This window comes from Drosophila willistoni (genome assembly GCF_018902025.1).
Source record: "Drosophila willistoni isolate 14030-0811.24 chromosome XR unlocalized genomic scaffold, UCI_dwil_1.1 Seg144, whole genome shotgun sequence".
Lineage (NCBI taxonomy): Eukaryota > Metazoa > Arthropoda > Insecta > Diptera > Drosophilidae > Drosophila > Drosophila willistoni.
This window is the reverse complement of record NW_025814057.1, coordinates 988,037-1,004,972: the sequence shown is the minus strand read 5'-3', so window position 1 is coordinate 1,004,972 and position 16,936 is coordinate 988,037. Positions and strand designations below refer to the sequence as shown.

The 16,936-nt window shown below is 40.0% G+C and overlaps 1 protein-coding gene across 1 annotated transcript in view; it reads right to left on the bottom strand.

The window, feature by feature from the left end:
* The window catches only part of LOC6638991 (dynein axonemal heavy chain 3), a 32,878-nt gene extending 23,073 nt beyond the window's left edge, over positions 1-9,805 (bottom strand). Inside the window, exons 1-19 of the mRNA XM_023180117.2 lie at positions 9,394-9,805; positions 9,138-9,332; positions 7,352-7,393; positions 6,978-7,247; positions 6,773-6,924; positions 6,610-6,707; positions 6,380-6,527; positions 5,390-5,506; positions 4,832-4,998; positions 4,477-4,768; positions 3,993-4,412; positions 3,767-3,932; positions 3,497-3,711; positions 2,085-2,275; positions 1,821-2,005; positions 852-969; positions 645-792; positions 422-579; positions 202-268 (exon numbers count right to left, since the gene is read on the bottom strand). Coding sequence (XP_023035885.1) covers positions 202-268; positions 422-579; positions 645-792; positions 852-969; positions 1,821-2,005; positions 2,085-2,275; positions 3,497-3,711; positions 3,767-3,932; positions 3,993-4,412; positions 4,477-4,768; positions 4,832-4,998; positions 5,390-5,506; positions 6,380-6,527; positions 6,610-6,707; positions 6,773-6,924; positions 6,978-7,247; positions 7,352-7,393; positions 9,138-9,332; positions 9,394-9,703 — 3,459 coding nt within the window. The 5' untranslated portion in view covers positions 9,704-9,805. The remainder of the gene's footprint in view (positions 1-201; positions 269-421; positions 580-644; positions 793-851; positions 970-1,820; positions 2,006-2,084; positions 2,276-3,496; positions 3,712-3,766; positions 3,933-3,992; positions 4,413-4,476; positions 4,769-4,831; positions 4,999-5,389; positions 5,507-6,379; positions 6,528-6,609; positions 6,708-6,772; positions 6,925-6,977; positions 7,248-7,351; positions 7,394-9,137; positions 9,333-9,393) is intronic.
* Between the last annotated feature and the right edge of the window lie 7,131 nt (positions 9,806-16,936).

Sequence of the window (16,936 nt, the reverse complement as noted above, 5' to 3'; positions counted from 1 at the left end):
GAGACAGACAAAGAGAGAAGACGAGAAGTGAAGGGTGGTGGCAGGGAGAGAGATGGAGTAGGAAGCCATGCATGGCCAATGCTGCAGTCGAGCAATCGAGAAATCCGACAACTCAAAACTTTGTCGCTCTTGTTGTTGCTCGTTTTTATTTCCGCCAGCTACTGCCACTGGAATGACAACTTCCGACTTGCAACTACTTACCTTGTGCATATTCTCTACTTGCTCCCTCACACCGTCCGCATTAAGGCATTCGAAGCGCTCGAACATCCTGCAAGAACAACAAAAAATGTAAATAGAAACAGTCTAAGAGACACAGACAAAAAACAGAAGAAGAGGTGAAATTGAAAAGAAATAAGCGAAAGCTGGCGGTAGTCAAGTTGTTGTCGAACCAAAGAATTATTTTTTTGAGTAGCAGTCTTACCAAATGAGATAATCCTTCTCGAATTCATATGACGTCTTCCATAGTTTCTCAATTGGTTCCATTTTCTCAATGATTTCAGCCAGCAGGGGGAATGCAGATACATCAATTTGCAGCAAACCCTCCTCCACATTGATAGCCTTAGCCTCTCGACTGAGATTCTATACAAGAAACCGGTGATTGGTGATTGAACTACGCAAAGGAGAACAAAGTCGTGTACACCCACCTCAATGGTATTAAACAGCATGTCCACTGTTTCTACACGCTCTTTCAGCTCCTCAAGAGTTAAGACATCGCGTATCTCCCGAATGCGAAAGCCATCCATAGTACGTTTCTCCTGGGACAATAGTTTTTCGAATTGGGTACGTCGCTCCCTGCCAAATGCCAAATGAATGAGTGGCAAAGTGTAATCGGATCATTTGATGATACATACCTCAAGGCAGCCTCCAGATTGTCACGCACCACTGCCAACCGGGCGGCGCTGAGATCCAAAACCTCCTCCAACTCACCAGGCAATATAAATGTACGAGTATTCAGATGGATTTCATCATCTAATAAGAGCAAAGATTGGGATTGGGATTGGGATTAGGATTGGACCGGTTGATGACTACAATTTCCATTGTATTCTTAATTAACTCTGCTTAACTCTTAATTAATTGGCTGTGCGCAATTTTTTTCTTTTTTTTTGCTATTGTTGGAGGGTAAACTAATTAATTACTTTATATGTGCAGGATTCAGTAAAGATTCTTGACAACTGTCTGATGACATTTGGTGTGACAAAGCCACACATATGTGAAAGACGTCGGACGGACGCAGAGACCCATGCCCAAAGACAGATAGACATACAAACACTTGACGATAACTCGCAATTGTTTGAATTTAAGTGTATACAAGATATGTGTGTGTGTGTGTGTGTGTGTGTGTGTGTGTGTGTGTATGTCTGTCTGCATGTATGTGTGCGTGGGGCTTTTGGGGTTTTGTCTCCATTTGTCGGTTGTCAAAGCAACTTTCACACATTCATGAATTTGTTAAGCTCATTATGTTGCATTTTCGGTTGTGTTTTAACGAAGGCTTCGACTTCATCCTCTTGCCGGCTGATGGTGATGATGGTGGTGGTGGTGCTAGTACTCAATGTTTGGTGTCTTACCGCAAGTAATTATAAAACCAATTAGTAGACTCAGCTTGTTAGTTGAGGTTAATTATGTTAAGCGAGCGCTGCTGCAGCTTCAACACACAAGGCAAACACAGTCTCTAAAACAAACTAACTATTACTAACTAGTAGTAGTAACGCTCGGAAATGGGCGAAAACCTATGCCACACATTCCCATACATACATACATACATACATATGTGTATATGAAGGTGCCTCACAGCTGCACAAACAGCTATTTTCATCACTCACCGGACAGGTAGGTATGTGTCAGCAGGAATACAACCCGCTTCAACACGTTTTTGATTTCATCTTTTATGGCAAATATTCTCATCTCCCGACACTCAGCTATATAGTTTTGCAGGGCAACTACTTCGGGTGTCTCCTCCGGTCGCTCACCGGCCTTCATTGACATCTCCTCCAGTTCCTCGCAAATGCTATGAAAAATTCGACAAATGTGTTATATGTATATAGCTCGGTGTGGGCTCTCCTCTTCTTCCGACTTTAATGACTTACGCTCGATTCTCGTTTAAATTGAGAGCTTTATAAAAATCAATTATGAAATCATAGATATCCTTCACATACATCCTCAATGATAGCTTAACATGCCGATTATCCAGCATGAACAAGTTCAATGGAATGAAATCACGCAGATGATAGGTTGTATTGCTGACGGCAAGCAATTTTTTCAATAAATCCTGAACAACCTGTTGTCCAGATACAGATACAGATACAGATACAGATACCGAGACCAGGTAGCCACACCGTGTAGAGCGAGATAGAGAGAGAGAGGCAGAAAGAGAGATGGGTTAAAAATGTGCGTTGTAAATGAAAATGCATTTAATGAAAAATGAAAGAAAAAAAGAACAGTAAAAAACGGATGACCGATAAAAGCCCAAAAAGACTTAAATAAATATGCAATCTCAGACTACGCTAAAAGATTTTTGTTAGTTCTTCTATGTAATGAAGGTACATCTATGATCATACCTTGGGTCACAAATTGTCTTTTACTTAATTTCATTCGATTTTTCAAAACCTTTTTTGCTTCTGTAAATCTCCTCTGGCTTTTCTCACTAGAGTAAAATTGGCAGCCATGATATCTGAAAGTGTTTATATATATACACACACATACAATACATGTACCATTTAAATACATAGTGTATACAAGGATAAAGTCAGACCAAAAACGCACAGCATTCTCGTATTACATGCATGAAAAAGTTTACGGCCCATGCGAACGTATTGCCCAGTCGGAAGCAATTTTTATTTTAAATAAATTGTGCAATAAAAAATTGGAAAAAAACGAGACGGGGGAAATTGTCGGTCGTTTCATAAAACTTAATGAATGTGAACTGCTAACGGCTGAGAGAATGGGTTAATTGAAGTGTCTGCTAAATGATAAGACCAAAAAAGAGTTCTAGAGGCTGGGAGATAGAGAGAGAAAGGCTCATGTTAATGTGCAGCTGTCTAAATATTTTAATAAGCTGAAAATTCCGAAATCGAAATTCGAACAAAGTTTAATTAAACATTGAACAATTGCAAAATGTCAGAATTCACGATACAGTGACATGAGACAGGAGGCAGGAGGCAGGAATGCAGGTGTAGACAGACACATCCCATCATCGTTCTGTTCAACTAGTCTAATTACACAAATTGCCAGGCACTTGCCTAACAACGTTCTCCACCCTGTCAGTCAGTCAGTCAGCCAGCTAGGCAGTCGGCAGTCTACTAATATTGCATAATGAAATTTTATGTTAATTCTACGCATCATTGCGTATAATCAAATCGAAATAAATAATTAAATTCATTTGGAAGACGAGACACAACCAAATCGCCTCAAGGTATTGTCGTTGAATTTTAAGCACGGTGTGTGTGTGTGTGTGTGTGTGTGTATTTTGAAATAGATGAAAATTAATTTTAATACTTGCCACTAAATCGGGTAATACATTATCCGTCCATATCTTCTCCACCATTGGCATTATAAGCTTCTGAAAAAGTCCAAAATAGTACTTATAAATCGGTTTCAGATACACATGAACTCCACGCCAATTGATCTTGACGATCTCTTCGATTTTAGTACACAGATCAACAAAATCATCATGGTCTTCGTCAATAAAGTGCAAAAAGCCCTCGGTATCAGTCTCTGAAAGAAATTTTTATTTCCTTTAATGTTAAATAGATTCATTCGATTTGTTTACCTCCTCCAGACATTATGTATTCCAGTCGTGGAATCTCATAGCCCACAGCCAATATATGCTTAAAGAGATCCGTAAAAATATGAGGCAGTTCTAGCATATAGGGATAAATGTAGATTTTATTGCTGTGGTCGAGCTCAAATTGGGCTACATCATCCACTTCAGGTGACTACAGAATAGTTAGAGTTAGACTTGGCCTGGTTTCATTTTTTCGTCGCTGTCAACTTACTGTATCCACAAAGACATTGATCAAGGGCTGCTGAAAGGGATCGGCATCGTCCTCATCGAACACATAGACATTCGCACTCGGTCTCACTCCCGGACCCATGTCAATATGTTCATTATCGAAATGGGCTCCCACCACCGAGCAAATTAAGGTCATCAATGGGGCTCGTCGCAATTTTGGATCATGCATAGAGTACTTTTCAATAGAATTGCCGTCTTTGAAGGCGCACAGTACCTTAAAAAGGTAATTAATGCTTTTATTGATAAGACTATACAAATGCCGCGACATCACTGCATGAATGCATCGAAAGAGCGTATCCGCACGTCCACCGTATTTGCCCGCCATGGGCACCATGTCCTTCCATGTGGCACGCATCTCATTCATCAAATCGGCGCAACGGGGCAGCCAATCAGTGAGAAGCAGCTGTTAAAAATGTCCAATCAAAATGAATTTAAATACAAATCGGACCCTCAAAGCGGAGACTTACATCTCTAATGGAAGCGCAGCTTTTCTGAACAAATGTCAGCACGGTATCCGCGTCAAGAGGACGTTGGTTGATCACCAGCTGTGAGAGATCAACGACAACCAAATCCTCATAGAGCTCGTGCCAAAGCTTGTTCAAAGCCTGAACAGTCGGATGAGTTGTCATAAGAAGTTCACCAATGCGGCTCTTCGCGAGCAATAGATTCGAACGCCAGGGCACCGGAGACGTTATATTGAGTATGGGAAAATCTGGAGGCTCCAATTCTAGTTGAAAACGTTTGCGCTCCATTTTAGACCTTCAAATAAAGAAACTTAGGTAAAAAATCACGAAACTAATGGCTTGGATAAATAGCTTTTACTGTAAAAGGTAACGTAGAAATGCTCGCTTCACATAATAGCGAAAATCCTCCTGAAGGTCTATTAGGCAGACAGTGATGAGCACAGCTAGATCCTGTCGTATATTGCGGTCGCCCATAAATAGATAATCCATTAATATAACTTCTGGCGGCAAGTGGGGCCAATGTACCTATAATCAAAAGGAAGAAGTAAAACTTTCAAACAAAATAAACAAAGTGTACGCCGGTGTTTGTGTGTGTGTGTGTTGCTCATTAACTCGACTGCAGTGATTTGGCAGGGCCCTTTTATCCATGTAAATATACTCGTACCTACATACATACATATATACTTGGTATATTATCTACGCTTGCCAAAAAAGTTAGTTTGACGCTCACGTCAAAACATCAACACGCATCCTTTCACAGCCTTCCTTCCTTGGGGGAAGAGAGGGGTAGCGAGAGAAACTTTTTGGCACAAAACTTCTGGAGTTAAGTTTGCTAATAATGTTGACGGTACTCGGGAATAGCTGAAGTAGTTCCCAGACGTGTTGACACGTTGAAAACAACTGCGACGACACTCACCTGTTCCTGCATGATATATTTGTGGGCATTTTGCAACAGTTCACCGTGCGTATCAATACGACGGAATGCTTTGCTTATGAGCTTCGAAGGATACGATTCCAGCTGCAAGGTGGACACCTGTTAGAAAAAATTAAAGAAGAAGTAAATCTGTTAAGTGCAGGTCATAAAGACAAAGCCCATCAACATCATCATCATCATCATCATCATCATGGTCAACTTCATCATCAACAGATTCACGCCCAATACACACACGAAGCTCTTCGTACACTCTCCAAAATGCAGAGCTACACACATTCTACGAAGAAGTTGGCTCGAAAGAACACTACATCACAGCGAATCATTGGCTCAGGGTATATAGTCGATTCGGTGTTCGGACAACGTTACGACCTTATATTTCTTTTTAACAACTAATCACGTTATTCATAACTTTGACCAAGGACCACCACACGATGGTGCTCGAACAGGGAGATGGCCAGCAGACAGACCAACTGGAATGTTTACGAGGTATGAATTATATAATTTTTATAAGCACGTCGGGCAAAAGCCAACGCAGCTTAATTTACTCGCACGCTCACGCTCACGCACATCCACCACACAGCACACAGCACACACCCACACAGACACACACCACACATATTTACTTTGTATTAAGTTTATTATTATCATTTTTTATGTGGCACTCGGACAAGGATCTGGGGGCAAGCAACATGGATATGGACATGGACTCCATTTCGGTTGGCATAAAAATTTATTTATGTCTGTCGTTGCTCATTTTTGATGGGTTTTTTATGATCTTGGTGGCATGCGGGCAAAACAAAAACCAAAAGAGAGCATCATATGTTGTCTCCTTGGTCAGTTGCATAATTCAAAATTTGTTTATGTATACTCACACCCACCCAGAGACACACACACACACACACACACACTATTTATCAAACACCATCACCTGGTGATTGCATATCCTTCTGCACTCCTTCACTTTATACTCACCCCATTAAGCAAACATTTATATCGCTTTTGTATCCTTACGGTGAATTTCTGCTCAGCATTTTTATATTGAATTTGATATTTGTTTAATTTGTTAAGCTTTTGGATTTCCGGTTCGATGGGCTGCAGTGGCGACAAATACGGAAAACGACTGACATGACGGAGAAAGGGAAGGCACATAGAAATTTAAAAACAAAACCCTTCAATAAGCTGTATTTTCAAGATTAACATACGTGGCTTCCATTTTCTTTAGACAAAGTAGAAATTCCTCATTACTAGCAAAGTTTCGGCGATGTATACGCCGTGTGGTCACTCTACACTTGGGTTTGCGCTATTAAGGGAAGAGAAGAGTCAAGATTGACTAATTCTTTTTTTACAAGCTGATATGATACTCACCAATTTCCTATTCGCCTTACGTTGTGCTACACAGTTGGGATCGTCGGGATAGCCAAGACGTCCGTGATCTTTATTGTGTTGGGCTGCCTGAAGAACGGGCTCCAACATGCTATCAATGACCCTGCCCATGCGAATCAATTCGTTTCGGCACTCTACAGATGAAAGTCATTGTTAAAACCATTTCGATTGGTATATCTCATCTTACCCTCTGTAGTTCTCAAGGCATAGGGATCACCCGGCTGAAACTGCTCCTTTTTCGGCTTATTGTGCAGCGTTGCAACTCGCAAATGGCGCGCAGTTGGTGTGCGATAAGCGGCAATAACTTCAGAGGGAGCCCCATGATGATGTCTTAAACGATTGCTCCATAGGGCGCACCGGGTTCCACAGTCAAAATAAAAGATTCGGACACGTCGCTCACAATAAATGTCCAGAAGCTGGCTGGTCATTTGGTAGATTTCCTGCTCACTGGGTCGCACTAGAGAGGGCAGTATGGTGATTGGTAGGGTAGGTTGGTAGGGGTAAGAGCGTGTCAAATTTTTAATAATGCACGTTATGTAAATATGAGCATTTATTTATTACCGCCAGTCATCCATTTGTCAATCCAGGGAAATTGATTACAAGCTGCAGGCGATACCAAAAAAAAAAAAAAAATAAAAATAAAAAACCAAAAGCATGCAAAATGAAAATGCCATTTTATATTTGCACATGCAACGTGATATGAGCGTGGGTGTGGGTGTGTGTGTTTCTACGGTTGTGTCCATATGCATTTCATATATTTGACTTTCTCCAATTTTCTGGCTTTTTCTCTCTGTCTCTTTCTCTACTTATTAGTGTTATTGTTGTTGTTGTTGTTGTTGGGTTCAAAGGCAATGCAAATAAATTTGTGTGTATATATGAAATTGTTTTAAATAAAAGCCATTCAGAGCCAAAGTTCACTTTTAAAATGATTAAACTCAAATTCATTTTTATTTCGGTTCACATGCCAACCCTTCACTACAATTCGCCCCCCTTCGCTTTTGTATACTTTTGTATACTCCAGTGGTCATCAGACCATTTTGGCCTGTCCCCAATCCACTTTGGCATTGGTTATCTCCTGTTTGTTTGTCACATTTTTATGCTAATGTTTATCGACAACATGTCTTTTATGCCATTGTGTATATGAATTAGTCTACCCCCTACCACCGGCAGTCCCACTCCCAGTAGACACCACATCAGTCCCACTGTGCCCCGCCCCGCCCGTGTGGCAGTCCTCCATGGCCTGTTTGCATTTACAGCTATCCATTGCCGGGGCATTAAATATTAAAAAACTATACACAAAATGAAACATTTTTTATCACAGACCAGCGACAAAGTCACCATCACCATTGCCAAAGCATCCTCCACAAGTTGACCCAAAGCCCCAGTCAGGTATTCGACAAGGAATCACCCTACAACTTACAAGCTTTCATTTTGAATCCAGGGGCTTAGGAAGTTATACATACAACTGAATATTCCAAACCTTTAATTTGCTGCTTACAACTCTGGATTAAACGGACACGTTGCAAAAAACATATTTGTTTAGTTTGCAGTAGAAACTAGAAATTGGATTTGCTTTTTTCTAGGGCTATAACAACTCGAGTGTAAAGTCTTTTGGCGAGGGTATTAGAAACAAACAGGATACACAAAAAAAAAAAAAAACGAAATTGTCCATGTAAATGCTAAATAAAATACTATGATAAACATGTACATATGTATATGTACATACATACATATATAAATATATATGAACATTCCGCTCCCGGAGCCGCCCCTGCACTCTCTGGCCTTACAGTTGACGCCTTTGGGGTCCCTGCTCTGGATCCTGGCTCCATGCCGCTCTCGCTCCCAAAGGATATTCAAATAAATGTCATACGCATTTGTTTTTTGGTTTCTCCTTTTCTGTTTTTGTGTTTTTTGGTTTTTGTTTTTTGGTTATAAAATTTTATGTTAAAAGGATAATGTTTGGAATTTTTATGTTTACAGGTGAACAATTTTCCAAAGAGCTGGAGAAGTACGACGACGACGACGATGATGATGGTGATGGCGATGAAAAAGCCGAGGGCAGGCGATGCGACGATAACAAGGAGTGGTTGGGGAAGGATAAAAAACGGGCAAGGGGCAACTTGAACGCATGTTGTTTTCGCATTTAATAAAGTATTAAGTGTTATGTTTTTGCGGTAAAATTCTCACTCATTGAATTACATAAAATACGAGGCAATTTGTATTCTGAATCCCTATTGCAAGCCCCCTTACTCTCTGTCTCTCTCTCTCTCTGTCTGTAATTTGCCTCCTAAAATCTTTGTTAATGCGCAAATGTTGTTTAATTAAAGTTTGCGGTTATTCTCACCCATTTTATCAAAATTATAGGTATGATCCTTGGCATCACGCAGCATTTCGAATTCCTTGGGCATTACAATGTCCTGCAATTGTAACTCGTTCAAGCTGTCTTCATCACATTCATCAAATGCATTCTCCGTGAGATAGACATGGAAGTCAAATTCACGATTACCGAGACCCAAGACTCGATCATTTTGCATGTGAGCTAAAAAGTGGGGAAATATTGTTTAAATGGGTAAGATTGTAAAAGAATGGCGTTGCCTTACATATCTTTTCCAAGACATAGTCCTTGACTGGATCCAGAGGCAACTGATCGAATTTATAGTTCATGTTATAGAACGGACAATCGTTTATGGGACGCCTCTCGCCTTTTTTAGGCGCCTGTGACACATGTACCAAGTGCAGGGTCCTTCGGCGACGAAACTGGACATCCTGCAGCCTGGGATCACAGTAGGGCCGTCTCTCGGGGGCCATTTTTAGAGACATGGCGGTAGTTTTACCATTCTGCACATTGCCAGAAGGCCCAGAATTGGACATGTGGGGCGTGTGGTTGAACTGCTGAGTGCTGTTCTTCATTGCTGGAAACACAGAATGTTATTGATATTGTTGCCGCTTCTGCTGATGCTGTTTTTGTTGGGGCTAAGGTTAGTTCCTGGGTTTTTTTCCACTTGTTTTTTATTTATTTTTTTTATTATTTTCCTGACATTGTTTGCTCAACAGAATACGTAGAAAAACTGTAATAATAAAAGTTTACAACACGAAAATTTGTTTGGCCGGCTAGCTACTAACTGATATACGTGAAATGTTTATAAACAAAGTTCAGACAGTAGAGAAGCATTTCCGGGGGAACGGGGGGGGGTGGGTGCGGACCCACAGTGGGCAGGGCAATGGCAACTCGTTGCTTTGGTAACCCGTTTGGTTTGCTTTGCTGGCAAAAGCGGTTAGGGACAACACATGGATGGAGGCGAAGGCGGATAGCAACCGGCCTCCATACTCGTCGTCATTCTCAACCCATCGATTCGGATTCAGCTTTCAAGCAATAATATTTGATATTTCTGTCTGGCTCCCTGGCAGGTAAGCGCGCGCGCTTAGTATTCTTCAAATTGTGCTACAAACTATTCGGTCTATATAAAGGATGTACTCACGTTCACATTATGGCAATGATACCACCTGCTTATGCCTTTTCCTCTACTTCTGCCGTCTTCGGCGTCTGCTAGAAAATTCCTTTCTATCTTGCCAGACTCTTCAGTATATTTATTATCCTACCAGTCGCAGGGCAAGGAGAAGAAGCTCCTACAAAATGGTAACGCACTCGTCATTCAACCTGATTATATGTTGACAATAATAAAAATAATAATAATAAGCCAGACATACTGAACTTGCACCCGATGTCCAACAGTGGGGCCAAAATATCAAATTTGTAACCAGGTGAGATACATCAGCAATAAATCATCATCTATAAATATCAAACTTTTATGCAAACAATTTCCAAAAGTTACGCTAAGTTAATGCGACTTTGCAGGGACTCCTCTCCACAATATCTCTTATTAGTTGAGAGCTGAGTGATCATTGTATAATCATGTAGCTATACGGATTACTCAATCTTTTTTAAAATTGTCGAATTTTAAATTTTAATATTTGAGAAATTCGCAAATTTAAGTAGCCTGTTTAGCCCACTGTGCATTGCTCATATCATAAAAGACTCCGCTCTATACGTTTTCCAATACTATTATGTTTGGCTTATTTTTCCTCCATTTTTTTTTAACCATTTTTGCAGCAGCTCTAAAGGACTTTGAGTCTGGGTACGAAATTAAATTACGAGCATTGCATTGTGGGAAAGTATTTTTAATATGAGAATATAAATTTGGTTTTCTACTTTTTTTCTTTGTTGTGGCATTTGAAATCGTTAACACTTGTTGGTCTTATCCCGATAATTAATTTATAACATATAAATTAAAATTGTGATAAATAATTATCGACTATCAACTTTGACCAACAATTCAACTTCTTTAACTTCTCTTGTCAAGTGTCGCCTGAACGTTGCAGGTGTCGGGTACGTCATCGACGTGTTCCAGTGCGTCCGACGTTGATCTTTGGTAGAGGCCATGACAAATACGTTATGAAATGCTGGAAGTCGGCTTAACATCGTATCCGCTTAGATATATATTGGAGTGCTTCACCTTCAGAGTCATTTTTTTAGCAATTTTATTTGCATTTAGCTCATCAATTGTCACAAATAATGACTACCACGCATTTTCACCGAACGAATTGTAAGGAAACGGCATCAAATTGTATTTAGTTTGTTTTGTTCTCAGAGAAGGGACAAATAAAAAGAGGGCGGGTCTTTTTGTAATGCGAGCGATGGCAGGTCGCGTGACCGACTTCACATACGATGTGCCATAACAGGAATAAGGATGGGGAAGGGGAAGGGGAAGGAAAGAAGCATTATCGTTAAATTGTCAAAGTGGAGTTCTTAGCCTCAGACTGAAAGTATGCAACAAAAAAGCGGTAACCCGCAGTACATTTCTGTATACTCTTTGCATATGAATTCGATTACAAGAAGTTATTTGAGTCTGCAGAGGTTTGTCAAAAATATAGGGGCCCTAATGTAATGTAATGTAATGTAGTGGTTGATCCGCAATTTCAAGGCTTATTCTTGGTTAGGGTATAGTTAAAGACCAAGCAGCATCCGTCTCGTGGGAGGACAGCAAAAGTTTGTGTACTCTTTTCTTCTTTTCTGTTTGCTTCATTCTTTTTGTTGCAGTCTTGGGTTTTTTGTTTTGTTTGCTATGTATGCCCAGTCGCATTTTGTCCAAGTGATTAATGGCCCAATAGCAAAAGACGTCGCGCGACTTGAAAAATGACTACCAAAACGAATGACAAACGCGGGGCAAGGCGACGGCATTACCATCGGCAGCGACGGCATTTTAAAACAGCCTGTCACACGTGAGCCAAGGAAGAACGGATGGTCGTTGGGTGGATAGGTAGATTGTTGGGTGGCTGCGGACGTTTGGGTATCACAAGATCAAATCGGGCGTGTCGCGCCGCCTCGCACGTAAAAGATGCAACAGGGCCAAAGACCGTGTGATTTACACGCAAGAGCCGCAGCAGCAGCTCAACAGCAGCATGCGGCAAATTGTCTGCAGTCTGAAGTGATGATCCAAGGGAAGGGGTAAGGGTTGCAAATTAGGGGTTGAACAGAACGCAATGTACCCCTCCCACCCCCTGTTCTGTTCTCCACTCATTCTACTGTCAATTGAAAACGTGCCAACAATTTGCAACGACGATTAATCGTGCTCGAGTAAAGTCAAAGTTACAATTGCTCTGCAGGATTGCAAAGCGTGTGGCACTGTAGTGTGATGATGGGATGGGATGGGATAGTGGGGGAACAGAATGAAGATGCATGTGTTGGGCTTATTTCCCGTGTTGTTTACGACCATTTGACTAATTAGGCGTGCATGGTCTCCACAAATTGAACACTAAATAGAAGCTGAAAACCTTTACATTGCTATTTTTCCTTGCATTTGGTTTCTCTTTCTTTTTGAACTCCGTATCACTGCAACTTATACATATTAAGCTCTTACATTCATTTTCATCAACCTACTTATTACGTTTGGAAACTTTTCGAGACTACCTCGCTCGAGGTTGGAAATCTAAATGCAAAATGCATTTTTATCATTTAATCGGAAATATTTCTTTTTCCTTTATCAAACTTTTTGCTATCATTTATAATAAATATAATTATGGAAACCTTTCGATATGATCGAGAAAAACAAAGCAAAAAAATCAAAATTATTTCTATACATAGAAACAATGCGGACCATCATTAAAGGCTTTTGTATGCAATTACATGCCGCATTGAGCAATCATAAATTAGCTTTTCAAACGAATCATCGTCATATCTCTCCATAGGAAAAAATAAATTAAATTAAAATTTACAAAAAGGTTGCAATTTTCCATGCAAACAACAAAAATTTAATGCTCATAATGAAAAGTTCACCAGCAGCTCATATCCATATTAATAATATACAACAAAAAAAAAAACGAAGGAGAAGGAAAAAAAACAAGAGATCCGTGCTAACTTCGGCCATGCCGAAATTCGTATACCCTTGTGATATTTGAATTTACCTAAAGATTTTGATTCAATTTTGGATGGCTTTAGATGTTGATCAATTTTGATAGTTTTTATATTCCCTTTTTGATGTAGTTCTCTAATGCTACTGACAATGCCAGCAGAATGCAAAATTCTAAAGAACTAGTTTATCGGGTTTGGAGAAATATACGTTGACCCAGACGGACGGACGGACGGACAGACGGCCACACAAGCGGACATGGCATATGCATATTCCTGACCAAAATGAATATGATCTGTTTGCAAGGGTATAAAGACATGGGAAAGAGACGTGGAATTCAAAAGGCGAGAGAGGGGAAATCACATTTTCACATTTCCATTTCCCTCTCTCTTTCTGTGTGTGTAAGCTGAACCAACTGCCAACTGTATTTATATATTTATTTTTAATGTCAACAATCATCAATGCAAATTTACTGCAAATATCAGCCATACTAGCAATTCGAGCCATGATTTATTGACTTTTTTCAGTATTTTTTTTTCTGTTTTTTGTTTTTGTGTTTGCCACATTTTCAAATTATTGAATTAATTGGAAATTCATGGGCAAAACAAAGCAAAAACAAAAAAAACGACATCCAATAAGTCTCTATAATAGACTGCTTTCCTGCTTGCAACTTGTCCAAAGTTGAACAAATGTTTATGACGACAATTCAATGACCACCGCTGATCGAACGACAGGATTTGAGTTTAACGATCTAACTAACACACAAACATCGGAAAAGGTATACATAATTACTATATGTAAAGGATTCTCTTCAACTTGGGCTTGCGTTGCGCTTAGCTGGCATATTTCCCTCATTTGAATGGGGAAAATGTTCGACAACGAAAATCCGTCTAAATATTTGTACAAATTTCTGGGCCAAAATTGAGCTGAACTAAAGTAAAGTTAAGTCAATTCAACTATGTATTGTGTATACTTAGATTTTGCAATGCGTAGCTAGAAAATTTTCAACACTAAATTGTTATGGTATGGCCATAAGAGAGATAAACAGGCAAAATGCTGGGGCCTGACCGGGCTAGTGAAGGGAGGCTGGCGGAAATCCATGATGAAGTTTACATTTTGGCCAAAGCTAAGGAAAATATGCATGAAAATATTTACTCATGAGAGAGAATGGACCGAGAGTCTCTTTGTTTAGTTAAAACCATAAAAATCTTTGCCAACATTTAAGAAAATTTAAGCCACAAGCGACTTAAAAACGAGACAACAAGAAGAAGTCCTTTTCGCATACCCTATTTTCAATGCAATGACTGGGTATACTAAATTCGTTTTGGGTGACCATCGACAGTGAGTTTTTTCAGGCCACAAGAAGATGAGAAGAGTTGTACTGTACTTTGATAGAGAGTACTGTGAATTCGATGCCCGGAATGTAACATATCGCTCTTTTTTTCTTTTGCCTTTGGCTAGGCATATGATTTAGCTTGCTGTTAAGGATTTGACCTGCCTTAGGATTCCTCTTTTGTTTTTTACTTGCTGTCTTCCTCTTGTTTTTTTTTTTTTCTTTCCTTTGGGTGGGGAGATGGCACACAAAGGGCCAAAAGCTTCCATCAGGCAGACTGGCTGACTGGCTGACTGGCTGGGCCAACTAAAGCCAAAGCCTAGGAGATAGATAGACAGGCCAACAAAACAACAATTGTTGTTTGTATCCTTGGAAGGCTTTGTATCCTGAGATGCTTTTGGCTGCTGTACAAATTAGTTTCTAATACCTTCAAGTCAAACACAGCCTCAGTTTCGGTTTGAATTTGGTTTAGGTTTGGGTTCGGTCTTGGGTTTAGGATTTTGGGCTGCATCATCATCCACAAAACCGTAAATACAAGTTAACAAAATCACTTGAGCGTGTTTATGAATTTCTATCTTGCTCTCATTGAAAGTGTGTGTGTGTGTGTGTGTGTGTGTTCTTTTGGTTTCCTAATTACAAATCTCATTCCCCTTGCCAATTGATTGCCATTAAATTGTATTTTAAATAGTTCATCATCATCATCTGCAGGCGAAAGATTTGACTCAAAGTAGTTTTAAAGATTGCAACGTTTTTAAAATGAAATCAAACCACAGACCATGTGGCGTTTTAATGAGCTAAACTGGCTGCTGTTAGTACTTCCTGCCTGCCCCTGCTCCGTCGTCCATCACATACATACCTCTCCCCTCACCACACTTCCCGTTCACCGCTTACCATTCACCGTCGTCTTCTTTGTTTTTCTTTTGGCCGAAAAACTTTTTAAATTAATTTTTAATTGTTTATGCAGCAAAAGTTCAGCTCAACCAAAAAGAAACACAAAAGCACACACACACAAAAACGAAACATTAAAAAGAAAAAGGCCAAAAAAGATACTTTTGATATGTAGCTTCGCTTTCTCAAACAGAATATACAGAACAGAAACAGAAACGAAACGGAAATACGGAAAAGACTTACAGTACTCCAAATCCGATCGTTTGGGACCGACCAGATCTGGTCCTTTCATCAATAGAAATCGATGTTATGGGATTTCGAGTTATTGTATTGATAAAAAATAAGTACGCAGAACAGCTCAAAGCGAAGTTATCGATGATCTCTCAGGGCCCCGTTGTGATAGCTATCCGGTACTGGAACAGAATCGTTATAATATATCTACACTATTGGCAAAATCGTAATCGTAAACTAGCAAAACTTATGGGGCATTTGCATAACATTGGCTTAAAAAGAGTTGACGACAACATGTAAATCAAAAAATAAGGATGCCAGGACCGAGGACAATGCGAATGAGCCCTTCCAAAGAAGAAAATTATGCAAATTGCTAATAAATTATAGTGAGCCAGCGTGAACGACATGTAAAATATAATAACAAGAAAAAGAGAATGGAAAACCAAACTGAAGGAGAAACTTAAGGGGGAGCTCACTTTGCGGCGCGGATGGGATAGAGGGGGGTTGGAGTGGAGGAGGAGAGTGGGAACGATGGCCGCGAATTGAATTACAAATGTAAACACAATGCCACAGGATGCTGCTGCTGGACCAACACAGGATCAGCACCACAACCAACCGGCACCAGTAACAGGACCAGGAGGCGATGCAAAATCATTAAAATAATAAAGAGACCTCTTTGCACGAGGGCCAACCTAGCAGTTTTTGGTATTCATTATTTAAATTTGTGGAAACATTTACAACTTTTATTGGCTGTAACTTTGTGAAATTGATCGATGCATTGTTATTATATTGACTTCAAAGGTGGCCCTCGTTATAAAAGCGCGCGCTGTGTAGTACTTTCAAGGCAAGCAGCACAAGGATGGTGATGACGAGGACCAAGACCCACTGCCAGTTCCAGAGCCAGGGCCGGGACGATAACGGCGAGGACGACTACGAGCATTAACTGGCAAATGGATAATGGTGAAACTTTCTGACATTTATTGTGTTTGTGTCGAATATTTATTTATGATTGCACGATGGCCCGATGGTATTTACATTACAATGAGCATAACTAACGGCCGCATCCATGTCCTTCGTATCCTTGTTTGCGTATGCGTATTAAATTAATGATACTTTCTAGTTCATAAAATTCGTTATGCGAGTTGGGCGAATGTCAACGTCAAAACACAAATCAAATAATCACATAAATGAGAGCGCACGCACACACAAACACACACTCTGATTCACACACACACACTCACACACAGTGTCTATTGAATTGTAACAAATTGATTGTCATAAAAC